This window comes from Ambystoma mexicanum, chromosome 6q (genome assembly GCF_040938575.1).
Source record: "Ambystoma mexicanum isolate Mex_15411 chromosome 6q, UKY_AmexF1_1, whole genome shotgun sequence".
Classification (NCBI taxonomy): domain Eukaryota; kingdom Metazoa; phylum Chordata; class Amphibia; order Caudata; family Ambystomatidae; genus Ambystoma; species Ambystoma mexicanum.
Window position 1 is genome coordinate 95,843,309 of NC_090937.1, and position 27,373 is coordinate 95,870,681.

The 27,373-nt window shown below is 50.1% G+C and overlaps 1 protein-coding gene across 2 annotated transcripts in view; it reads left to right on the top strand.

Moving 5' to 3' along the window:
• Positions 1 to 27,373, top strand: part of LOC138515804 (broad substrate specificity ATP-binding cassette transporter ABCG2-like) — a 961,595-nt gene that overhangs the window by 477,918 nt on the left and 456,304 nt on the right. Inside the window, exon 8 of one of the 2 annotated variants that reach the window (XM_069630541.1) lies at positions 5,023 to 5,055. The exons of the other annotated variant lie outside the window; for it this stretch is intronic. Coding sequence (XP_069486642.1) covers positions 5,023 to 5,055 — 33 coding nt within the window. The remainder of the gene's footprint in view (positions 1 to 5,022; positions 5,056 to 27,373) is intronic. 2 annotated transcript variants of the gene reach the window in all.

Consider the following 27,373-nt stretch of genomic DNA (forward strand, 5'->3'; position numbering starts at 1 on the left):
TGTCATTGGGTGGTATTAGTCTATCACCACTGCACACAGACTCCTAAAAACTTGAAATAAGTCCCTTAGCTAGCCCCATTTGTCACACCCATTGGGCCTTAATCGGTACTTGGATAGATTTCCTCACATGACTGCTTCTGAGACCTAGGATAGTTCAATCCCTTCCCTCATTCATTGGATTATCCCAATCTTGTTGGGATACTACATTTGCATTGACCACCAGGACTTGTTATTCACTGTTTCCTTTTATTTTGTGTATCCTATGTGTCAGTCTTGATAGAGAGGCTGCTGTCTTGTTCTGGACTGCTGGTGTGCATTTTACATCAAAGGTGTGCTGCTGTAGAGCAGTGACCCACTCCTGAATGTGTGAGGATATGTTATCTAAAACTTTGGTTGTCAGACGTTTACGTAGGGGCGTGTGATTTGTTCTAACTTTGAAATTGTTATCTCAGATGAAGATGCAAAACCTTTATATTGCTCATTTTACCACTATCAGTTCTTTCGCAACAATGGGATAGATGCCCTCAGCCCCATTCAGTACACTTGCAGCAAACGGTCACCTCTTCTTATTCTTTTTCTTCCACCTATAACAGAACTGCACCTAATTCAATACTGCTGACGTCTTTGCAGATAATTGTTCTATTCACTAGTGCTTAATTTCTCAGCACTGGAGCTCATTGTAATCGTTGCTTGACCTTTTGGAATTCCTGTTGGCACGCCTGATCGCGGCAAAGGTTCTTCACTTTTCGAGCAAGTCTTGCATTTTAGCTGTGTGGTTTGCATAGTGTGTCACAAATTTAGCACACTACTCTGTGATGCCAAGGATGGACATCAGATGCACCGTGTTCCTGGAATCGGGCATGTTTTCATTAGTGCCTCCCTGGAGGGCTGTCGAAGTAGCAATGCCCCTGGTTGAATGAACCCTCACGAGGTCCTTTACCAGCCACCCGGTAGCATTCCAGGTATTGAACTTTTTGCAGCGCAACTTGGACATCTCCCTTCCTTAGTTATAAGCCACTGCGACTGAGGAATTACAGGGCTCATGCCAATTGCTTGTCATGCTGTTCTTTGTCCTTATCCTATACTAACACATTGGGCCTCATTACGAGATGGGTGGTAGCCATGGTGCTGTTAGCACCATGGCTGCCTCCCATACCGTGCCCGTGTCCGGTCTCGTTCAGTGGGGACTTACCGGTGTAGTCCGACCCTGGCGGGACTGGTAAATCCCCATTGAACAAACCATTCCCCATTCCCATTTGAGCCCTGATGGGGCTCAATGAGAATGGGGAGGGCCCTAATAACGGACTCACGAATGGCAAGCCCGTTATTAGCGCCCTGGTCCCTTAGCGGGACCCGTAAGGGACGTGTGTCAGACCACATGTTCCTTACGGTTCCCTCCAAGGGACCTCGGAATCGGGCGGTAAGGGATTACCGGCACCGGTCTCCTTACCCGTGCCCGGTATCCCTTACCGCCCGACTCGTAATGACCCCCATAGTCCTGAAAAAACATGATACCCTCCTCTCCACTGATGATACTTCACACATTGGAACACTGATGCCCTGGAAATTGAAACAAAGGGCATCCAGTCAATCTAGAATAAGCCTACTGGGCTGATGAAGGCTTTCACTGCAGGTGCTAGGTCTAGGCTGGCGTGTACACTTCCTTCTCCTATTGTTGCAAGTATTACTACAATGCTGAGCAAAGCATGCCTACCTAGACCGGTTGCCTTCGTTTAATGCTGAAGTCCACACAAGCGGGCTCGTTACGAGTTTGCTGGTATTTACTAAAAGTGCCGGTATTCCGGTTATTTGAACTTTTACTGAGTCAGCGATAACACCATTGTTGGTATTACTGGCGCCATTACACCAACTTCTGGAAATACACGGGCCGGTAATACCGGAAAAAGAATTACTGATGACCTAGCCACCAGCGCTGGTATTACTGGCACAACGGTATTACCGGACGATTATGATAAGGGAAACGCTGGTAATACAGGTGTTTTAGCCTTTAATACTGGCATTACTGAGACAGAGATAAGTACACCTCATAACAGGCGGTAAATGCGCACAGGTGATTGAAATGAGGCCACAGCGGCACCCAATCCACACAGGAGGAGTACAAAGGGCCACACCTTCCCCAAAAACGCTTCCCTACACAACTATGCTGCCAGTCATCATAGTGTACATGGACATGGAGCTACTCCAGGCCAACCTAGAGCTGCAGGGGCTAGACGACCACCAGAGGCAACAGGAGGCATTGGAGAGGAGGAGAAGGATGAGGAGGAGAATGCTTGTTGAAAGGAGTTGCCACGCGGCCATACCCCACAAAAGGACCATACCATGGTACATGATAGACACACAAATCCTCACCCTGTACCGCCTGAACCGGGAGACAATAACAGAACTCCTCACCCACATCCAGGAAGACGTAGGGAGCAGGATCGGCATCAGGACAACCATACAGTTGGTCAAGCTTGTGTCCGCCCTGCACTTCTTGGCACAGGCGCATTACAACACTCAGCGAGCCACCTGCATGGCATTTCACATCCTGCCTTTTCCAGAGTGCTGGGTCAGGTGCTGGAGGCACTCCTGCGCCATGACGGCCAGCACATTGCCCTCCCCACCACTCAGGCACAGGTGAATGCCACCAAAAAATTGTTCTACGCAATTGCAGGCATGTCCAAAGTGGTGGCAGCCCAGGATTGTACATAACTGGAGCTAGTGGCTCCCAACGCCTCAGAGGTGGTCTGCAGGAAACAGAAGCAATTCCTTTCACTGAATGTCCAGGTCAGCTGTGATGCCAACCTCACTATCACTCACTGCTGCAATGATCCAGTGGATCAACATGCTGCCAGCATACATGGAGGGACACAGAGGGCAACAGACTTGGATGTCCAATCTCACTTAACTTGCTGTATGAGTGGCATGCAAAATGGGGTGGGGCCAAATGTTGTGATTGCATGACCTGAAATGGCCCTGAACATGCATGCAGGGCCTGCTAGCACACCCCAAAAATAACATGCTGAAACCCACAAGCGGAGTACATGACTGGAGATGCAGCAGTCACTAGCCAGCCCATGAAACCCCAACACACCAGCAACACACAATGCACTACATGTACCAGAAGGCAACACCACACATCCCACAATAGTGACATAGTACAGGAACAATGACCAAGGTTGTCATCCATGCACAGTAAGATCCACATAGTACAATGGCATACAAATCTCTCAGTTGCCCCAAACACACTCAGCTGTCCTGAATGGCCTGCCCAGGTCCAGACACCCTTGGCGTGAGGTGATGGGGGTGGGAACAACTAGTTGCAGGGCCCACAAACGCCAATGGAGGCCATTGTGTGCCCCTGAAATGAAGCTCCCAATAAAATCTCCATATATGGGATGGCATACTGCAAAACTGCAACTGAGGTACTTGTCCCTTGCATTTGACACGGCATGCACTCCGTTCCCCATGCAAGCCACCCCATCATGGATGCCACGCAGACAACTTGCGCATGTGACCCAGACTCCCATCAGGGGCAATGCATGGGAGTAATGCACATGCTCAAACCACCCACTGTGGCATGCTGCACTGTCTGTCATGGACCCTAAAAGCAATGAGTGTTGGCTGTGAGCTGTGTGCAAGTTTCTACGTGAAGGTGTCTGACCCGCTAGGCCCCGGGGATCTGTCATCCAGGTGGCCAGGACACGGCCATCGCTTTTTGGATTCAGTTCCAAGGGGTGGACCACTGCGGGAGGATTACCTGGATGAGGGGTCTTCGGGGAGTGGAAGTGGGACACCGGAGCGCGAGATGCTGTATGCCCTTCCCTATAACACCTTTTGCTCAACCTACCAGCTAGGATACCTAGGAACTTAACCACACCCTCCCCCCTTCCCGACACAAACACTTTCTCGCGGACAGCCCACCGTGAGTGACAAATGACTAACACCAGAGCCATATACCTGACATGTCCCAACACCATGGTCAGGCAATTACGGACCATTACACACACGTGACTTCCAACACATTTCCCCACGCAGATAAAAGGCAGAGCACGAAAGCACACTCTGAGCGAGGCAAAACACACGAGGAAACAGCAGTACCAAGATGGCAGTTTAATACAAGGAGGAAGACGTTGAGACCGGAGAGAGTTGCAAGAAGGGAAGCACCTTTGACCTATTAGTTCCACGTCCTTGAAATGTAAGAAACTGTAGACCAGGAACTAAGGCTGATCAAACCTCCATAGTATGTCAGAGGTACCAAGGGCTCTCCCCCCGTCGATAACCAAGGCAGGGAAGAGCGATTGCCGCTGTGATACTGTCCTTGGCTCCTACAACAAAGCAGCGTCTGAAAAAGCAACACAGCCGGTGAGTTGGAGAGACTGATACCAAACCAGCCTGTGTTTTGAACCAGGGTTGCAAGCAGCATTATTGTATAAAGGGAACATTGTATGAAGCATTTGGAATGAGCAACGTGAATGTGATTGAAAGCCAGAAAGAATTACTTGAATTTCAGAATTGAACTCTGTCGAAATCAAGAAAGGATACCATACGCAGAGTGGTCCGGCACCACGTAGGTGCTCATTCGAAAGTCTCTGTTAAGTATCTAACTGATCCTGAGTGTGAAAGAAATATTAAGATCAAAGTGGTCATGCAACGGGTCTTGCTAAATTCTGTACACATATAAAAGTCTTTGACAGTATAAAGTAAATCCAATTGGTCTGAGCCCGGCTGAGGGAGACTAATTGAACCTTGTTTTGGTAAAGGGATCTGAGCTGGATAGGGGATCCAACATTGAATGAATCTGAGCCCAGAGGAGGTGAATCCCACATTGAACTTTTTGTTTGTGAAAAGGATCTGAGCCCGGCTGTGGGATCCAGGGTGAATACCCTAAGTGAATACTGTGAACGCTAAAGAGAACATTTGCATGTCGTTTCTGTTACAGCAGGCCCTTTGCGTCAAGAGTCTGCTGAGAAGTAAAGAGACTTGAACACAGAAGGTCTTGAGTTTTGTGGACTGTGAAACTGGAACTGTATCCTCATGCCACAGAAGCAAGAGGTTGTGCTTGGCTTGAGTGAACCACCTTGCCCCATGCTGAAAATGTGGTGAAGGGAGGCCAACAGCCCAAGTATACTGACTTATCATTTTGTGAACACTTCTTTCTATTTCATGAGCTCCACCCCACACTATTTGTAACTAGTAGTAAGGATTTTTAGTAAGGGCCCTTTTTATGCTGCCACAACTCCACGAGGACTGCCTTCTTTATTATTAGTTGGTCGTAGCTTGCTCCCATCTTTAGATCTAGGTTCAGATAGATGTTTATAAAAGTTAAATAAACACCCTTGAACTGTGGTCACTTGTGTCTGTCTTACTATTGCACCATGCATCCTTACATGTGGTGTCAGAAGTGGGATATGACTCAATTGAAACAAATTGGGCACCCCTACAATTCCAGAAGCTTAGTCATAGAGCCTCCAACCCTTCTGTTGCCACAAAAGAATCAATAGGATTTGATATCTGTAGCAGTAGAGAGGCTACTATCCCTCCTATGAAAAGAGGAATGATTCCCACAGACTTAGTTCTAATACCCCCTCACAGGTGTTATATAAGAGTGACCCCAAAATCTGGCCTGGCTTGGAAGTTCGGCACAGATGTTCTAGCAGGCATCATTGTTCCCGACTTTTTGGGAGACATAAAGGTTCTCTTACAGAACCATGGCGAGATTCTATTTGAAGTACATCGCGGGGAAAATATTGCCCAAGGGATTCTTGAAAAAGCTCAAATTCCTCAGTTTAGAAAAAGTGAACCAGAAGAAACTGAGAGAGGTACCTTAGGCTTTATGGAAGCGGATGAACCACCAAGCACGTAAGAGAAAAAGCGAGAAGAGCCTACCATCCATCCCGACCTAGCCTTCGCCCAGCTAAATGACCCAGCTCTCGCTGAAGCTTTCTTACAAGCATTTCCCAAAGGAGAGGGTGTAGAGAAGGGAAGCCCTTTCTTATTCTTAAAGCAAGGATTGCTATATAGAAAAGAAACATCCACAAAAGGCTTGTGTGAAACCCAGTTAGCAATCCCCAAAGCCCACCAAGAGATTGTGCATTCCCATCTGACAGGGGACACTTAGGGAAATCTAAAACATAGACACACATTAGCGGGAAGTTTTACTGCCCAGCTATCCATGCTGATATAAAGACCTTTCTTCAGGCGTGTGAAATCTGTCAGAAAACCAGTACTCACATCCCCTTGCTTACCCCTCTGAATCCTTTGCCAATCATAGAAGTCCCTTTTCAAGAATCAGGATGGACATCATTGGACATTTATAAACACCTATGCTGGGTAAGAAATCTGTCCTTGTGATGGTCGACTACGCGACCAGATACCCTGAGGGATTCCCTATGCAGAACAACACCACTCAGCAAATTCTAAATCACCTCCCACCATATTATTCCATGGTTGGCTTTTCTAAGGAAATCCTGATGGATCAAGGGTCCAACTTTATGCGCACGATCATGGGTGAAGTCAAGGAATTACTCCATATTACAACCTTACGAACCTCAGTGTACCATCCCCAAACAGATGGTTTGGTGGACAGATTCAATAAAATGCTTAAAATGATCCTAAGAAAGTTGGTAGATAAGGACGGGGAGGATTGGAACTGTATGATCCCATGGGCGCTGTTTGAAGTGAGAAAATCCCCTCTGGCATCTACTGGATTCTCTCCTTTCGAGCATCTCTATGGTAGAGAACCGAGAGATGTCCTGCACATGCTCTGGGAGACCTGGGAAGAACGAGAAGAGGCTCCCATTCCCCTTTCGCTGACAGCTACCCAACTGCGAAAACATATGAGACTTGTTTGAAATCTATTCTATAGTCCAATGGAAAAGGCCCAAATTCAGCAAAAATCCACTTATGACAGAAAGGTGAGCTTAAGATCTTTTTCCGTAGGACAGAAAGTATTGGTCCTCTTACCTACCTCGGAACACAAGCTAGTTTCTAAGTGGCACTTATAAGGTGGCACAACTGGACAGGAAACAGAAGGTACATCTATATCATGTACATCTCGTAAAAGAGTGGAAGGAGAACCAGTCTGCCACCAATGCTATGATACTATCCTGCTTGGTGCCAGAAGAAGTAGACAAGACAACTTTGAATTAATTCCCCTAGAGCTATCTAGTCAACAACAAGAAGATTTAAAAGATTAAATTATCTCATTCCCTGATGTATTCTCTGAGAAACCAGGAAGAGTTTAAGGCACCTATCACTACATTAGAACACCTGAGGGAAAAGTGGTTCATCTGAAACCATGTAGAAACCATATAGACTTCTGGAAGCCTGCAAACAGATATTGGTTGAGGAAGTGAATAAAATGTTAAGGTTGAACATTATTTAACCCTCTTCAAGCCCATGGTCCTACCCTATGTATTGGTCACCAAACCTCCATTCCTCGAGGTTTTGCATAGATTTCCACCAAGTTGATGCCATTTCCGACTTCTATGCTTATCCCATATTACGCATCGATGACCTAATTGATAAACTTGGAAGTGCCACCTTTCTATCAACCCTAGACTTAACAAAAGGGTACTGGCAGGTCCCATTGTATGGACCTGATAAGGAAAAGACAGCTTTCTCGACACCCCTAGGACTGTTTCAGTTCGAAGTCCTCCCTTTTGGCTTACATGGGGCTTCGGTCACTTTCAGAAAGGCTTATGGCCAAAATATTACAGCCCTACTCTGATTTCCGTGAAGCTTATATTAACGATATCGTCATTTACAGTAAAACTTGGGAAGACCACCTTTTCCATCTCTTTACCAATATGAGAGCTCTCAGAGAAGCTGGCCTAACTGCCAATCCATCCAAATGCAGACTGGCCCATTCAGCCGTGAAATACCTCGGCTTCTTTGTAGAGAATGGTAGTGTACAATCCCAACGCAAGAAAGTGAAAGCCATACTAGATACCCCTATGCCTAAAACTAAAAGAGATCTCATAGACTTTTTAGGGTTAATCGTTTATTACCATAGGTTTATCCCAAACTTCTCGGACAGGACTGGTAGGTTAACAGACAAACTAAAGAACGTTGAACCACAGAAAATTCATTGGACTGATGAGGATGATATATGTTAAACCAACCTAAAACAAACCCTGTGCCAGAACCCTATCCTAAAGGTAGTAGACTTCTCAAAAGAATTTGTATTGCAGACAGGCGCCTCCCTTACAGGGCTAGGAGCAGTCTTATCGCAAATTTCCGATGGATTGGAACATCCAATCCTGTTCACCAGTTGCAAACATTTCCCATGTGAAAAGAATTAGTCTGTGCTGGAATTAGAGGCCGTTGACATCAATACAGCCATTATCCATCTCCGATACTACCTCTTATGAAGAAATTTCACACTCGTCACAGACCATATTCCACTAGTTTGGATTAGCCAACGAAAAGGCTCTAACCCTCGAGTCATGCGATGGTTCTTAGACCTGCAACATTACTCTTTCACTGTGGAGCACCGAAAAGGTAAAGACCAAGGGAACGTGGATTTCCTTTCTCGGTTCCCCTGTGAAACAGATGTGGCTACATCGCTTAGGGGAAGGGTATGTGAGAAACCTGCTGGTGTCTCACCCACTAGTTCCCGGGGATCTGTCATCCGGATGCCCATCGCTTTTGGATCCAGTTCCTGGGGATGGATCACCTGGATGAGAGGTTTTAGGGGATTGGAAGTGGGACACCGGAGGGCGAGACACGGTATCCCCTTCCCTATACACCTTTTCCCCATCCTACCAGGTAGCTACCTAGGACCTCAATCCCCCCCCTTTCCCGACACAAACACTTTCTCACGTACAGCCCACCATGAGCGACAACGGACTAAAACCAGAGCGGTATACCTGACATTTCCCAACACCATGGTCAGGCAAGGTCAGGCAAGTACTGATCCTTGCACACACCTGATTTACAAACACACAGAGTGTACACCCTCTGGCAGTATCCAACTGCTATTTCCTGTGCCTCCTGGGCACAAGGCTCTACTCTGGTTCCTTTCCAGTTAGGAGGTGCTGAGAGAGCCACCTTGGGGTTCCGGTGGCTTGGCCAAGAAACTGGGCCATCCTACGGCTGCACCCCTGCATGCACTCGCACATTGCACACATTTCCTGGAGCTGCTGGCCTGCAAATTAGTCAATGGAAGACTGGTGCACATCAATGGCATGCAGGTGTGCATCCATGGACGACAAAGTGGGCACAGGCAGAGGTGAAGGGCTGTTCAGTGACCCGAGGCTGTAGCAGGTCGATGGAAATGAGGCATCATCACCCCCTCCTCATCAGTCACAGGCACATGGGCCCTGCTACAATGGCCTGGTGGCTGCACTGCCGTGATGGTGATGTGGGCATGCCTGGGCCCTGGCCACTACCGGACATGGGAGGGATGGATGCACTGTGTCCCTTGACAGGAGCTTGATTAGGCCTTCCATTGGTGGCTTTGCCAACTTGCACATCTCCCGCTGGCTGGTGGGGGGGGCACCGAGCAATGCTTTGGGATAGCGACAACCACAGGTACTGCTGGTGTTTTAGTTGCAGTTGTGGACGCAGGTGGCGAAGGTGGTGATGTTGCTGGAGGTGGTGATGTTGGTGATGGTGGCGGAGGTGGTGATGGTGGCGCAGGTGGCCCGGTAGTCCTGCCCTGTTGTCTGACCCTGCTGGCAAGGAGTGTGGCCTGAGCAGGTTAGGATGTAGCTGATGTGCCAGATGTTGATGGTCCAGCCCTGTCACTGTCCATTGACTGTGTGCCTATAGGGAATTAAATGGCATGCGGTTAGTCATCACTGAGTCATGTTAGTGGGCTTGTATTACACACATGTGACATTGTGTGTGTCCTGCAGCTCCTCATTTCATGTGGATTACTTGGTGTGTTGGCTCCAATATGTGCTCCTACATGTAGGTGGTGGGAGTTCACATGCCTGTTGGCCTGCCAAGGTGAGTTGTTGTGTGTGCAATGGGCCATCAATTCAAGATGTGGACTTACTTGGCATACATGGCTGCGTCCGTGTATCCAAATGTCAGGCTGCACATTTCTGCTACGGTGCTTATGCATGGCTGCATCTACCCTCATCCCCTGGCACGTGTGTGTTTACTGGCCATTTACTGTGACTGACATGTGTGGGACCAATTCCCTTGCCCATTTGGTGCTTCTCTGCTGAGGGATGCATGCATTTGGACAAAACATTTGTGTCTGTTGTACTTACCGCCATCGCCATGGGTCCCTGCTCCAGCCTCTACATGTCCAACTCCCTCGATGCCCTCCATGTGGAGTATGGAGCTGGCCATCTCCTCCCTGGCCATGAGGTGGAGGGGTTCCACTGTCCCTCCTCCTATATCGGGGCTCTCCCTCCTGTGTTTGCAATGAGGCTGCACACCCTTTCTTTGAGATCGTCCCACCGTTTGTGGCAATCATTTCTCGTGCGGGGTCAGTCCCCACAGCCATCACCCTTGTCATCACCTATGCCCATATGGTAGACTTTCTCTGCACAATTGTTCTCCTGTGCATGGTGCCAAACAGAGCATCAGAATGTTCAACCACTGCATCGGCCAATGCAGTCAGCTTTGCGTCTCTGAATTTGTGCTTGCGGAGCCGTTGATCGGGGACCCGGGACTTCTTTTGGTGGGACATTCTTTTGGCACCTCTTCTGAAATTGTATGGCAATTGGAAATGGGAGATTCAGACTGGTTTGAGTATTAAAGATGGCTCCTGGTGAACTTTCCGTTCCGGCGGTGATGCTATTGCTTGTGCCGGTAATTCCGGGACCAGTTATTCTGGCAGTTTAGGGGTGGTATGGGAGTACTATGTGTTGATGTGTGTAGGCTTACACCATAGCTTATCTGTATACATGTTGATTTGAACTACAACTCTTCAGCTTTATGTGCTGTCCTAAGGTTGCAACACCATCCTTGGAAAATATATTCTATATTATATTTTCTATTACATATGCTACTGAATTAAGGTGTACTTGGCACACAAGATGATCATCATAATCATTGTCCTCTCGTTCCCCTTAGGGGGTCTTTGGGGCTGCCATCTTCTTCACGGTCATCATCACTTACTGCTAGGACAACTTCCTCATTTTCGAGTCTGAATTCCTTCAGCATGTTGGTTAGTTTAGTTTTGTTCTGTAACATTTTGAAATGTGCCTCCGGGATCCACACTTTGGGCATTTGACTTGGGTTGCCGGATAGTCTTTGTTGAAGGCCAAGTGTTTGGGACTTTCACAGTGATAGCAACACCCCTTATCCTGTCTGGTTTTCTCATTATTTGGGTAATTCCTCTTCCCTGCATTCTTCTTCGACCCTGATCTGTGCTTGGGGCTGGACATTGTGGCCATAGGCATATTTAATCATGCTCTATTTGGCACTGGTGCATTTTATGGAATATTCTATTGATTTGGCCACACTTACACTTTGTCAAGTGACGCATCATCCTTTTGCCACAGTTATTTCCTAACCTTGCTTTCCCATCTGTGCAACATGAATGGGACCTTTGATGCCAAAGTTGCAGGACACAGTCATCTAAGGGACCTCAGGTACCTTTCTACAGTCTCGTCCCTCGACTTGCCTTCTCATGCCAAAATGATTTCTTTCCAAGAATGAACCGACCTCCCTTTATGATGTTTGTCCATATTGTTCATCCACATTTCATATGCATTACGTTCCGTTGCTTCCTCTGGTGTAAGATCGGGGAGGCTCTCAAATTGTATCTCGCCACCTGTACCAAGACAGTGCATTAGCAGAAATACATTCCTGTCTACCCCATAGTTAGTGCCATATGCTGCATTCACTTAACGTTTGAAGCCTTTGCACCATTTCTCGGAACCGAGGATAGCAAATGGGGGGCCCTGGGGGGAACGCGAAGCGTTTCCCCCCGGGGAGTTTTTGGCGCTGCACATGGCCAGCGAGTGGCCGTGGGGCAGAGCGCCTGCTGGGGGGGTATTTAAGGGCTAAGGGAAGGTTCGGGAGGCAGGCGACGGTTAGGACTTGATGATTGTATCAGTCCTGTCGCCCGCTCCCGAGCCTTGCCTGAAGCTAGCTGGGCCTTTGGTGCGGAATAGTGTAGGTGAGGAGGGCTAGTTTATTTTGGGGGTGGCGCAGGCAGTTAGGAGTTATTTAGAAGTTTAAAAAAAAAAAAACTTGGTTTTGGCGAATTTCGCCCAGTGGGGAGTAGCGTAAATAAGCTACCCCCCCCCTCCTTACCTGAGCTACCGTGGGAGCCCGTGCACGGTGGGGCGGTGGGATCGTGGGGGCGGGTTTGTTTCCAGTGGTGCAGCCTTCGGTCTTCGGGGGAACGGGGTAGCGTTGAGGGAGAGGGGATTTTCGCCTCGGCAGGCCCATTTAGGGCTTCTTCCGCCGTCGCGCGGGTGGGGGAGGAGTGCAGGCTTGGCGGGGGCTGCACAGCAGGTGTTTCTGCTGGGGAGTCGCGGACACTCTCCATTTCTCTCTCCCCACGGCGCCGGGTTTAGCAGAGCCCAGGCGGCCCTGTCTTGTGGGGAATATACGGCGCGGTGACAGCCTCCTGCCAGAGGGGGCAGGGCAGGCGCCTCAAAGGGGCCATGCTGTTTTGCTGGGCTGCCAGTAGTGCGGTGCAGCTGGTGGGCCACCAGGGGGCAGGGCGGGCGGTGCTATAGTGGGCTGTTACCTGCTTTGGAGGGTTTTTGTTTAAAAAAAAAAAAAAAAGGGTATAAGTTTAAGGGATTAGGTGATTATCAGCAGCAGTAGCAGGGGGCTCCTGGGTGGTGTGCATTTAGCAGGGGAAGAAGGAGAGGTAGGAGAGGGTTTTTTTTTTCTTTGGGAGAGGGGTATTTTTTAGGTGGGGGGGCAAATATAAAAAAAAAAAAAAATTGTTTTAAAAAAAAAACAAAAAAAGAGACATTTCTATTTTGGGGTTATTTAACCCCTTCGTGTTATTAGGGTTATAGGGCATTTTCTGCTGGTTTTTTCCCTCGGATAGTAGTAATTTTCCACGGGTAGGTAACAGCTCGGGGGCATATTGAGCTAGTGAGCGTCAGGGTGAAGTTAGTGCGCTCTCTGAGGAGTAGTGCACGATGGTGGGCCAAGGGGTTAGCAAGAAGGGGCTGGTTGATGATAGGGCTCTTAGGGAGGCCCTGGAAATCATCAGCAGGGCATCGAAGGCCCAGTTGGAAGGGGCGGTGGGGGAGGTCACGGGTGAGGGGGAGATAAGGGGCGGTAGACCGCAGCGTTGAGCGGCAGCTGATGGGGCGCTTGCGGCAGTGCTGGCTTGCACCCCTACGGCGGGGAGAGGGGAGGTTTGGGAATCCAGGGGCAGGAAAATGAGGAGGGAGATAGACAGAAGGGCGGACGGGGGAGCAGGGATGTCGGGTGGGCAGCCAGGGAGGGAGGAAGGGAATAATAGCCCGAGGAAAGAGGGGAATGCTTAAGAGGGAGGGGTTCAAGGGAACGACAGGGGGGGCAGGGATGGGGCACAAAAGGGGGTGTCAGGGCAGAGAGGAAGAGGGGGTAAATACCTGCAGAAGAGTGCAGGGGGGAGAAGGAGGGAGAGGTCCCCTTCAATTGATGAGGGTAGGGTGGGGCGCGGAACGGCCCCCCCGGGTAGGAGGAGTGCGGGCGGAGGGCGCTGCGCAGCCCCCGCTGTTCAGGTGGAGGTTGAGGGTTTAAGTACGGCCCCTCCTCGGTCAACGCAAGGAGAGCCTAGAGGGCACGGCGCAGCCCCTAGCAATGAGGATTACAGGGTGGAGGTCGGAACGCCTCGCCCGAGAGAAGAGGACCAGGCAGGGGTTCCCACAACCCCGCCGAGAAGACGTCAAAGGAGTGGCGGGGCGGACGCCCCGGGCTCGCAAGAAGATCATCAAATCATCTCGGGCATGAGCTCGCATCCACAATGGTATTTAAGGGGTGATGAAGTTGGTTGGGAGGAATATGTGGGGCAATGGGAAGTGGAAGATTATGGGGCGGAAAGGGAAAGGGGGGAGGAGAGAAGAAGCTTGAGGTGGGATATGGAAGGGGAAGTGCAGGCTGGACGGGGAGGAAGGGGTCAGGGAAACGATTGGCTGGGTGAGTGTGCTGACATGTTTTGTCCCCGCAGTAGGAGCCCTCTAAGAAAGGAGAAGAGGAGCATCGGTGTGGACGCCAGACCACAGGCGGCAGGTGTGGAAAGAGGTGAGCGGGAAAGGGAATGGTCATCTGCATGGCAGAGAGGGGTCGCAAGAAGGGGGACAGGTGAAGGGTCCGGACTGCAAAGTGTAAGGAAGGAAGTGGGGGTGCAGGCGGGGGTTGAGAAGAGCATTTGCTCAGTGGAGGTCCAAACGGACAAGGTGGTGGAGCCATTGGTGCTCGAAGTGCAAGCCGGAAAAGATAAGGAGTGTGAAGGGAAAAGAAAGGAGAAAAAATTGCCATACATGGGGATAACAAAACCATTGGGGGCGCACTTGATGGCAGCGACCAGGGAGAAGATTCAGGCGGGGAAATTTGTGGAGGTCTTTAAATTGCTCCATAGGGAAGTGAGAGCAAAGGAGGGGTCTAAGGAGGAAGAGAGGGAACTGGCTTCACGCCCAAGGGTCCCGGTGACTATTGAAAATTGGACGTCGGCGTTTAGCATTTATGTCAGTGTGTACTGTGAAAAATTCCCGGAGCGTTGCGTGGCCCTGCTTAAATATATGGACGTAATTAGGAAGGCTTTCACGAGTTTTGGGGGTTTTGCCTGGGTACGCTATGATGAGGAATTCAGAGCGAGAATGGCGGAGGACAGTCAGGCGGTCTGGGGGGAGATAGACATGGATCTGTGGCTGCAATGGATGGCTCCAACGAGGCCTGCCCCGACATTGCACACAGCAAGTGGGCTGCCTGTGCCTTACCGGCCCTTTCTTGGTCGCCCCGCCCATGAGGGGGTGGGGGGAGGAGGCGGAGGACAGCCCTCGACAGCATGTTGGGCGTTCAATAAAGAAGGCTGCACGAGGTGGATGTGCAAATTTAAACACGAGTGCAGCAAGTGTGCGGGTCGGCATCCAGTTACAGATTGTTTTCAGGCAGGGGACAGTGGGGCAGGGCGAGGAGCGGGGCAAGGAGGTGGGGGGAAGGACCGCATGCCAGGTAAATTGGGGTGTGCTGGTAGTTCGGGCTCAGTTTAACGTAAAAGGAGGGGGGGCACAAGGTTTGATGAAAGGTTTTTGGGGGTGACTTAAAGGGGGTAGGAGAAGGGCGAGGAGGAAGAAGTGTAGGTAGGGGAGGGCCGCAGGGGGATGTAACTGTGGAAATTGTTAAGGGGCGGTGGCCGTCGTTTAGAGGGCATGGACGACGGTGGCGAAGCTCTCACGCTTGCCGCACGACAAGGTGAGTAAGCTTCAGGCTGCATGGACGGAGGTGCGGGAGCACCTCTGGTGCAGCTAGGGGAAGTGATGAGCTGGGTCTGCATGGACGGGGGTGCACTAGGGCCCCTGGTGCAGCTGGGGGAAAGAAGTGGAGCAACGAAGCAAGGTGCTGGAAGAGGAATTTATGTGGAATGGACCGCATGGACGGGGGCACAGGTTTGGCCCCTGGTGCAGCGGTGGAGAGGAGTAAGGAAGAAAAGGGGCCTGCATGGACGGGGGTGCACTAGGGCCCCTGGTGCAGGGGGAAACAGGTGGTAATGGACGCGAGGATCTTGAAAATGAGTGATAAGGAAGGGACTGCATGGACGGGGGTGCAGGTTTGGCCCCTGGTGCAGTGGCGGGAGGAGCAATAAAGCAAAGGGCCTGCATGGACGGGGGTGCACGTGGGCCCCCGGTGCAGGGGGGGCCACACAGGGCCAATACTAATAAGGTGATGGAAGGTGGGGGGGGCAAAGGGGGAGCAGGGGGGTAATAGTTTAGAGGAAAGAGGGGGTCTAAGTGGGTTTAGGTGTATTGTATAAAGGTTAGGGAAAGGGGCGAAATATTGGGGGACGGTAGGAGAAGACCTGAGGTGTGTCCGGAGAAGGTTAAGGAGATGGCCAGAGAGGATACGGTACTGAGGAGGTGTTACTAGTGGTGTGGGAAAGGTTAGGAGGTTGGAACTCAGTCATTCAGGAGGGGTGCAGCATCTGAAAGTAGCAGGCTGGGCTATTAAGAGGAGTAGGTGAAAAGGTTGGGACGCGTGGAGTAAGGGAGATACAAAGGGTATGTCAGGGAACGGGGCAAACGGAATGTCTTTATAGAATTTTTTCAGTAGGTAGCAAGAGTGTTGCATTTATTAGGATGTTGTTGATTTGTAAGTGATTTTGTAATTTCTTTTTCAGATGCTGCTAGGAGGTCCGGTCAGATGTCAAAATCTGGTTTTTGGGACATTCTAGGGTTAAGTGGGCGGGGAAAGAAGTCGAGAAAAGGGTTGTTGGCAGGCAACTGGGGTGCAACTATAAAGATGTTGTGGTAAGATGTCCGTGTTTGGGGGGCTGGGCTGGGATTAGTTTCTTTCCTATGTTGGCTGGGGTGAGGGAAAGCTATGGGCCTACAGATGGGGGGGGATTAGTTTCGCTGGGGAAAATGATCTGGTGAGGGATACGGGTGTGGCTCTTCTTAGGTTCTGGGCTGGGAGACTGGGTAAAAAGTTTTAGGTAGAAAAGTTTGGGGGGGGGCAGAAAGAACTCCTCTGGGGAGGGTTTTTCTGGTGCCGGGGGCATGGCCCCTTTTGATGTGGGGGGAGGGAAGCACAATGGGGGAATGACACGGGAAAGGATGGGGTGGCGCTGTTTGCACAAGCAGGTCACCCCGGGGGAACAGGTATTGAGCCTGGAGGGGCATGGCCCCTGGGAGAAAGCGGGACGCCTGGAAAAGGGGCAAGGGGACGGTAGGATCCAAGGGATCATTAGGGAGGAATTGGGTTATTTAATTATTTAATTGTTGGGGGAAAATGAAAATGAAAATGTTTAATTTATTTAATTGGTGGTTAAAATATTTCTTTAGTTTGTTAGGCCATGGAGCCAGTTAAGCGTTTGATTGTAAGCTTTGGCCTGTCACATTAAAGCGACCTTTTCCACTTTTAAATGAGTCTGGGTTTTTGTGCAGTAAGCCAAAAGGGGGGCCCTGGGGGGAACGCTAAGCGTTTCCCCCCGGGGAGTTTTTGGCGCTGCACATGGCCAGCGAGTGGCCGTGGGGCAGAGCGCCTCCTGGGGGGGTATTTAAGGGCTAAGGGAAGGTTCGGGAGGCAGGCGACGGTTAGGACTTGATGATTGTCCTGCCTTCCCACCCCTTTCAATTTCGTTTAGGGTAGTGTCTGGTTATGTAATATAGGGGGGGTCCATTGTTCATGGGATTATGCGGGGGGTTTTTTAGATGACAGGGCGAGTTTATGAGTTTTGGGGTCTGTTAGGAGGGTAGGGTTTGGTAGTTTTGTGTGACAGGTCAGGGCATTGTGAAAGTGTGTGTAATATATGTTGCTGATGTGGCAGGTCAGGCTAGCTGCAGGTCATAGGAAGGGCGAGTTTGGTGTAGAGGGGAGTTTGAAGGGTGTTGAAGTGGGTCGGGGCGCCGGGGGCATGGCCCCTTTTGATGTGGGGGGAGGGAAGCACAATGGGGGAATGACACGGGAAAGGATGGGGTGGCGCTGTTTGCACAAGCAGGTCACCCCGGGGGAACAGGTATTGAGCCTGGAGGGGCATGGCCCCTGGGAGAAAGCGGGACGCCTGGAAAAGGGGCAAGGAGACGGTAGGATCCAAGGGATCATTAGGGAGGAATTGGGTTATTTAATTATTTAATTGTTGGGGGAAAATGAAAATGAAAATGTTTAATTTATTTAATTGGTGGTTAAAATATTTCTTTAGTTTGTTAGGCCATGGAGCCAGTTAAGCGTTTGATTGTGAGCTTTGGCCTGTCACATTAAAGCGACCTTTTCCACTTTTAAATGAGTCTGGGTTTTTGTGCAGTAAGCCAAAATGTGGAATGCTGGAACATTCTACATGTCACTGTTTGGTTCCTGATTAATGTCACTAACTCTTGCAACCACGGTTTCGTGTACCCAGTCAGTGGAGTACATATGTAAGGGACCCATGGGTTGTTGCAATACCCAGGTACTGAGTAATTGTCACAGGTGGAATGCCACCAGCTGGGGCCTTATAAAATACAACCATTACATGTGACATCACACTTACCAAGCACTGATAACTAGGAGGTAAACAACATGCCACACATCCCCCCCCTTTTTTGGACACCCAAGAGAACAGACATCACTGACACAGACACTTCCTCACACACACACCCTCAAACCATCAAACTGTTACAAGCACACTCTCACTCACCCTAACTCATACCAACAATGTAGTGCTTTGGGCCAAAGCAGTTACCAGGTGTCCCACGCATCATGCTTTTTGTAACAGCATTGCCAGCCAAAGGAGTTACCCATGAAGGAGCTGTACTGCCTTGCCCCAAACCAATGAGCAACTAGACACAGGCACACAAAGTCTGACGTTCAATACCTTCGTCTTCGACCTACATATTTACCCCATGCAGCCACAGTGACTATTACATGGTGGAGAGATTTGTTAACATACTCACATGCGTCTCACACCAGCACACAACACACACAGAACACCCACACAATCACCGCCACAGCCTGCGACCTCCCCACCTGCAGCACTGGGATCTTCGTGTTTAGGCCTAGGGTTCCCAGTAACTTTCTGGGCACACCCTCCTCTCCTATCTGCTGTTACATCCCTTCAAAGTATTAATAATGACTCACTTGATGCAGATTCAAAGTGTCTCGGAAGAGGCCAGCTACTTCACCGCCAATATCCTTGGGTCTGTTCTTATTAATGATTTGATAACCAGAGGGTACGACTACAGCAATATCAGGTCCCAAGGCATCAGAGTCCGGTCTCCATTAAAAACGCAATATCAATATCATTATGTTCAACATAGCCTGACACCTCCACTGTGTGTTTAACCAGAGAGCGCATGTTTAAATAGACACAGGTCAGACTTTGGCGAGAAGCCTCAATGAGACTGATATTAATTGTGGTATTCATGTGTAGGTAAGGATGTTCAGAATTCAGTAGACTTACCCTCATAGGTCTCGGCAATAGTGTGTATGTTCTTACTGGGCAGATTTCCCGACTGTTGTGTGAGTATGGCACCCGACTCTACATCTACCAATAGGCCAGACACGCCAGTGGGCGAGATGACGATACGATAGCACACATCATAAGTGTAAAACCCATCCACTTCAGCAAGGAGCGTTAGCCATAGACAGCACCTCAATCGGTTGAGGACTGTGGCGTAGACATAGCCAGATTTCATTTCACTGGTCTTAAACGGATTCGGGGCTGCTACAGGGGTTGCAGCCAAGGTAGAAAGCGCCATGCCTAAATAGAATAGATTTACGACTTCAACTGTGCACTGTAATCACATTATCCAAATAAAACAGCGGAAATCAGCTAATCCACCACTCAAACAAGCGTAGCAGGCAAACCGTACCAGCGCACCTGAAACCGCAAACCACCCACTCTGGCACAAACCGGCACTAAACAGTGTTGTGTTCGCGGGCCCGCGGTCTATGCGCAGGGGCTGGCAGTGAGCAGATAGGCCGCGCGGCCTGCGGCGCAGCTCCAGCTGGAGCTTGAAATAATGTACACCCACGCTGGTGCTGGGTCTGCCCCGGAACTGCCTCCCGAACGCGGGGGCGGGGCTTTTATTAGAACGCCCTGCGTCACCGCGCAGCGGGACGCAGGGCGGAACGTAACATTCCTCCTTTATTATAAAACAAAACAAAACACATAGCTGTAACTGCCAAAACCAACTGCGAGGTCCAACAACAACTGTCTGTCTTCAACACTCAGCCGCCCTGCTATTAGGGTTCAGGGTGCCAACGCACCGGCTACCACACATAGTCACTTAGCTTAGCTGGGGGCCTTGTTGTTGTCCTCAGTCCGTATCGTCCTTCGCGGGGGTCACTCCCCCTTGCTTCCGGCTCTGTTCCATCTTCGCGGTTCAGGTCCTCGCGGCCGGGTCCATTCACCGGCTCCCAGTCTCCATCCCTCGCTCCGTCGTTCTCAGGGACGGCCTCCGGCTCTTCTTCACTGGGAGGAGTGTCCTCGCCTTCACAAGGGCCCTCCTTGTCGGTCCACAGTGTACGTGGTACTGCCTTGAACCATGACGCATTCCTCGTCACTTGACGGTTTCCCCGTGCCACCGTCACCATGGTTCCATGCCGGTTGCTGACGGTCCATGGAAGTTCTTCGTACCTGGTGTCCAGTTTAGACTTGGAGGGGTTTCGTAGCATGATGACCTGGTCACCCACTTGATAATGGGACGGCCTCGCTCTCCGCTTGCCACTCATGTGTTCGTTGGCATCCCTTCTCCTTCTCTCTGTGCGTTCCTCGTTCACTGTGTCCGGGGTTCTGCTTGGGTGATGCGGGATTGAGGATCTGATTACGGTGCCGAACATGAGGTCCGCTGGCGGAATGCCGGTTGTGCTGTGAGGCGTGACCCGGTAATTTCGGAGGAATCGGAAAAGGTCAACCTTCCAAGGGCTGGCGTTAGCCTTAGATACTCTGAGCACCTTATTTATAGTCCTCATAAATCGCTCCACATCCCCGTTTGCCTGGGGGTGTCTTGGAGTGATGTGGTGATACTTGACATTGAGTTCCTGTAGATACTTTTTGAACTCCTCCCCTGTAAACGGCGGCCCATTGTCGCTCTTGATTGAGACAGGTAGTCCGTGAGTCGCAAACATTTTCTCAAGTGCCGGAATTACCACTTCTGCTGCTGTGGACTCAACTACCTCGACTTCCGGGTATCGAGAGTGATCATCAACCGCCACCAACAGGTGGAGACCTTCTCGGAGCTTGCAGAAGTCAATGCTGATGGCCTCCCATCGAGAGCGGCCCCGTTCTGCTGATATGATAGGTTCCGGGTTTGGCGGGGCCCCCGTGATTTGACAGGGTAGGCACGTGGCAACGAGTGTCTCGACCCGCTCTTCGATCTGGGGAAACCATACTCGGTGCCGAATGCGGGCTTTCGTCCTCACCAGTCCTTGGTGTCCTTCATGTGCTAGGGCCACTATCCTGTCTTGTAGTTTGAGGGGTATCACGATGCGGTTTCCCCGTAGCAACAATCCACCTTCCGTGACTGACAGGTCTTGCCGCACTGTGAATATGCCAGACAGAAAACCTTTGGCTTCGGCTGTTCTGTTGTGGGTGTGTCTCATGAAAGTCTTCCAATCACCGGAAAGGATGGCATTTTTCACTAAGTCACAACACGGGTCCTGGTGTGTTTCCGCCTCTATCTCCTCGATGCTCACCGCCTTGGGTCTCATTGCGCGCACTACTTGGCATATGTGTTCCTCTGTCTCTGCCGCCACTTGGATCTCTTGTTGAGTGGCCTCTCGCGGATGCCTGGAGAGATAGTCCGCAGGGTTTCCGCTGCCTGGTTGATATACGAGATCAAAGTCATACTGCTGGAGGTGCAGTAACCACTTGGTTATTCGGGCCGGAGGGTGTGCAGATGTTCCCATGAATATTGGTAGCAGGGGCTTGTGGTCCGTGATTGTTGTGAAATGGCGCCCATAAAGATAGAGGTGAAAGTGTCGGCACCCCCACAGCACGGCAATGGCCTCCTTTTCGATGTGTGAGTACCTTTGTTCAGTCTCTGTGAGGGCTCTCGACGCATATGCAATCGGTCTCTTCTCCCCTTCTCTCGTGACTTGCATCAAGATGGCTCCGAGCCCTACGGGGCTGGCATCTACAAACAGCTCTGTGGGCAGTTCAGTGTTGTAGTAGGCCATCTTGGTGTCAGCTGAGAGGGAGTTCTTGATGCTCTCGAACGCGTCCTGGCACGTTGACCCCCATTCCCACTTGACGTTGGCCTTCGTGAGTTCCCGCAGCGGCTCAGATAGCGTGGCCAGGTTTCGGATGAACCTCCCGCAGTAGGTGGCCATTCCTAAGAAACTGCGCACTTCCGTGGGGGTCATCGGTGGGCTTGCCGCCTGGATGTCTGCGACCTTCTGCGGGTCAGGTGAGATGCCTGTGCTGCCAAACTTGTAGCCGAAAAAAGTGATCTCGGATTTAAGAAACTCGCACTTTTCCCTGTGTATTGTGAGCCCAACCTCTTGTAGACGGCCCAGTAGGGCGTGAAGCCTCTTGACGTGTGTTTCTTTGTCGGGGGCGTGAATCAGAATGTCATCGCTCACGTTGAGGACACCGGGGATGCCCCTGATGACCTCCTGGATGGTTTGCTGGAACACCTCCGCGGCAGATGATATTCCAAAACTCAGGCGTTTGTATCTCCGTAGCCCCAAATGTGTAGAGAACGTTGTTATGTATCGAGAGTCTCTGTGGAGTCTGAGTTGGTGATACCCCGCCTTTAGATCAATTTTTGAAAATATGCTCGACCCTGTGAGGTCAGCCACAATCTCGTCGATTGTTGGGGTTATGTGGCGTTCCCTTTTGATGGCGGTGTTGGGGAGGCGCATGTCTATGCAGATCCGTACCTTCCCAGGCTGCTTGGGCTTCCGGGTTACCACCATGGGAGAGACCCAGGGTGTGGGTCCTGTGACTTCCTCAATGATACCTGCTTCTTCCAGGGCCTTGAGTTCCTGCTCCACTTGTTCTCTCATGTGGAAAGGCGTTCTCCGGTGCCGGACGGCTTTCGGCTGCACTGTCTCATCAATGTGAAGTTTGATGGTTTTGCCTTTCAGACAGCCTATGCCTTCTTGCAGGTCAGGGTACTGGTTCAGCATGTGCTCCACTTCCTTGTCCTCATTGACATGGCAGATAAATTGGACCACCCCCAAGTCCTCCGCTGCGTCCCCGCTCAGGAGGCTCTCAACACCTGCCTTCACCACATAGACTTTGGACCATAGTCTGTTTTTTCCGTGTTCCAGCATGGTGCGGAACCTGCCAATGACCGGCAGGGGCTTTCGACAGCCGTATGCATATAACAGAGTGTCGGTGCTTTTGAGCTCTGGTGTAGGACTTAAGGTCAGGAAAATGTTTTCAGGCATGACGTTCACCGAGGCACCTGTGTCGATGGTCATCAGAATGCACTGGTTTTGGATGGATACCATGCATTTGCGCCTTCGGGCGGCTTTTCTGCGAGGTCCTCGGTCTTGGCATAGTGCAGACACCATGTACACCTTCCTTCCTTTCCTGTCTGTGTCCTTGGAGGGGGCCTGCAGCATCGCCGAGATATCATCCCCTTCATCCTCCGTGGAAGAGCTGGCCACTGCGACCCTTCTAGCACTGGCTTGCTTCTTTTTCTTTGTCGCCGACTTCTCCGACTGGTTCTGCGGAGGTTGTATGGGGGTGTCCGTCGATCGGCATACCTTCGCGTAATGGTCCTTCCGGCCACATGCTCCACATGTGGTGCCTTGCGCAGGACAGTTGCGACGGCCATGTCGTGGGCCACCGCACCAGCCACACTCAGTGGGTCCCGGAGCGCGCGGTTGCCATCTGTTTTGGCCGTATCCACCACTGTTGTCATCTCTCGATGTTTGTTTGTTGGTGACGCGGGCCACCATGGCTGTGTTCAGAGCAGGTTGCAACCTGTGTAATGTGGCCTCCATGTTGGCCGCTCTGGTGTGTGCCAGTTCCCTCTGACGTCCTAGTTCAAGGATCCGCTGTAGGGGAATACCCTTCTCACTGAGTATTAGGCGCCTCAATTTTTCCGAATGAATCCCGTTGATGATCTGCCTCCTGATTTCCTTCTCCACGTTCGTGAATTCACAGGACATGGCTAGCTTTCTCAGGCGGGTGTGGTATGCATCAAGGGTTTCCTCCGCTGCCTGTAGGGTGGTGCAGAAGAGAAACGTCTCATAGTCTGGGTTTAGTTGAGGGAGGAAGTGATCGGTGAGGGCGTCTTTCGCGCTTCGGTACCCATCCTGGCCATCCGCAACGTTGAGGGAATTGAAAATGCGCAGTACTTCGTCACCCACGCTGAGTAGAAGGTGTGCCTTCAGTTTCCTGGGCGCGGTGATCTCTTTGCACTCCATCGCCATCTCGAACTTCTGGATCCACAGCTGCCATCTGGGTCCGCATGACGACGGGTCCGTGAACGGGTCAAACGGCTGGACCAGTGTCGACGAAGTGCCTTGCGTTCGAGGTGGAGGTGGCGTCATGGACAGGTTTGCTGCAATTCTGGACGGCGTGGAGGGCCCAGGCGTGGATGTGCCGGCCGCCATGTTGGCGTGGACCTGATCCGTGATGTCGTAGTTGTCACTGACGGCCACCCATGCAGCGACGTAAGGCCTACCTTTGAGGTGTCACCGTATCCAGGCGCCGTGGTACGACTCCGGGCCTGGCCTTCCCTGCACGCCGTGATGCTGCTCCCTTGTGTTGGATGTTCGATGCCACCTGGATTTCTTGTTTCAGGAGTGAAGAAAAATTGACTTGGTGGCAGAGAGCATGCTGGATTCGGTAGGGAAGACGAAAGGAAAAAAAAAAAAAATTTTTTTTTTTTTTTTTTTTTTTTTTTGGGTGGGGGGGTTCACGTGTGTGATGGCACCCCCACCGGGTGTCCAAAAATTTCGCCGATGGCTGTGTGGCGTTATTGTGCTCTCCGAGCACCGAGTCTTTCGTGATGTTCGTCTCTCCTCGTCGCCATTGTTGTGTTCGCGGGCCCGCGGTCTATGCGCAGGGGCTGGCAGTGAGCAGATAGGCCGCGCGGCCTGCGGCGCAGCTCCAGCTGGAGCTTGAAATAATGTACACCCACGCTGGTGCTGGGTCTGCCCCGGAACTGCCTCCCGAACGCGGGGGCGGGGCTTTTATTAGAACGCCCTGCGTCACCGCGCAGCGGGACGCAGGGCGGAACGTAACAAACAGCACAAACCAGCACAAACCGTCAGTACCCGTCAGCGCTGGCGTATCAGCGCCAGAGCGAACGCTCCTGTTGGGTAAATATGTAGTTGCCCAGCAGCAAAGGGTCAAGGGAGATGTAGTTTACCCAAGGTCTCACCCAAAAAAAACACAAATATGCTTCCTGCCAAACCCTACGTGCAGTGCACGTATAAAGCTGTCAAACTGGTAATTCTACAACTGTAAGTAGCTAGCATGTCAAACAAAAGTATAGGCAGCAAACCTACACGAAACTCACTACGAGCTCACACCCGTCCACGCACACCAAGTTAGGACCAGCACAAACCAGCAGCGCCCCCTGCATTCGACAGAAATAAACAGGTGGGTAAACAGAAAAGGGGTTCAATATGCAAGATGTACACAGTGTTTTGTACAAAGAGGAGTATTAACTAAAAAAACACAGGGATGTGATGGGTCATGAGTGCATTGTGTGTACTCGGTATTTACATGTTGATATGCAGGATTGCACAAAAGAGACGATGAACACTAATTTAATATTATGCATACTAGATTGCAAAGGCATGTCTGTATCCAGTTATGCATGCATGCAGGTGCTCAGAACACCTGCAGGTTATAATCCCTTAGTATTCTGCATGTGCACTGTGTGCCGTTCATATTCTGGAAAGGTACACATTGACTATGCATAGTATGTGATTCTAAAACGAATTCCCATCGTGTAGAAAGATGTATGGCATGTAACATGTGACTGTGTATGTGGCCGTACACTACTCGTGTCGTCTCATGTTGGGCTCACACTGAGAAGCAGCTCTTGAAAATAATGTTTACAGTACATATTGAATTTATCCTGCAGTGGGTTGTAAACAAAATTTTAAATTAGCAAAACCAATGCCTGGTCCTACTGTTATTCATAAGCTTTTGCGTTACTCAATTCTAGTAGGAACACTAGGTGCATGCGAGTCAGTCATGGGTGGTATTACTGGTGCATGACAATGGCTGAGTTTTGGCTACTTTACGAACGATAAATGGCAAATGTTGGGGGGTTTGCCTTTTTCGTGCTGCAGCTACAATGTCGCCCCAATCCGTGACAAATACAAATTGTAAGACTCCATCTGATCTCCAGAAGAGACCACATGTGAAATCTAAGAAATAAGGTGATCGTGGGGGCACTGTCCTGGATTCATCGTCTTCAGCACCCAGTGTCAAAAACGCATCCACTTCCCTCTGTAATAATAATCATTTTATATTTATGTAGTGCTTTGAGCCAAATCACTATATACATATCAAATTAATTTAATTGCATCTCATGGAACCCTAGCTGGCCACCTCATTGGTATCTTGTTTTGACTTATAGAAACAAAGTAATCCAGCGCCAACTCATTAGGAACCAGCCGGGCAAGCACATTAATTGAGGGTAGGGATGGCAAAAATAAATCCTTCCTGCCTGGAAGCTGGATTTGCCATGCCTTGGTCAGTTTCATCAGGTCAGAGCATCAGAAGTGTTTGGGCTAGACTGGTCCGACCAGAATCAAGGAGCATCTTAGACTCAGTCTGAGCTTGTGCAAGAATTTAACAATCAAATGGGGGTTAGATGCTACAAAGAGGCTTTTCCAGGGAAGACGTTGCTAAGCAATGAGTCGAGGTCCATCAATGAGACAAACATCTGACACTTTGTTCCCCCCACTCAAAAGAAGAGTAATGGTCTTGCACAAAAATGCACAAAAGTTGTGCAGGGGCCTCTCTTGTGACTGATATTACAATGATCTCTTCTGTTGAGCACTTCTGACAATAGTGTAAACAAGCCGTCTATGAGTTGGGAGTTCGATGATCCCCAGAGATCCACTGGGGGTGAAAAGGGTTATCTGACTGGGCTGACCACCCCACCCTCTTTGCTTACTCACATAGCCCATATCCCATTGTTACTTATGAGTTGTGTTATCCACAAGAGTCAAAAAGATGTCTATTCCTCATAAGGGGAGGGAAGCCTTCACAGCCAGGATAATGGCCTTATTTTATTTTTTTTTATTTTTTTTCTTATTTTATTTAGTTTTTAGCAAACTTTTTAAAGAAGGTCAAAACAAATGAAAAGTAACAATCAAAATCACAGTCAAAGTCATCACGATTAATGTCCTCATCCTATTACACCGTGGTATACCTCTGATCATCTTTCATGTTTTGTGTCTCATATTAGATGTTCCTTTAAGTCCACACCAGTGTGTTTCGTCTTTCACTATCAACAAAGAGTTCATTTTGTTTAAGTAGTTTGTCAGTGCAAACGCTACTTTGCCCTTGGCATTTGCGAACATCTGCCACCAGTCTTCACCACTCAACGACTTACTCTTCACTATCACCACTCCCAAGTGGATTGTTCGCAAAGTTCTAAGCCCTGGGCAATATAGAGTTAGGTGTTTCAAAGTTTCCTGACAACTTTTACAAAATCGACAACTTTGGTTCAAGTCATGTTTTCTGTATCTCAGTCTTAGGCTCAACTTTGCGTCAAATAAGTTGAGTTGGAACTTCATCAACGTATTTTGGTGATTTGTACCTGGCGATTTCTCCAAGTGTTGCGGTAAGTTATTACGTCCTTTTTTTTCTTTTGAGGAGTCTTCCATC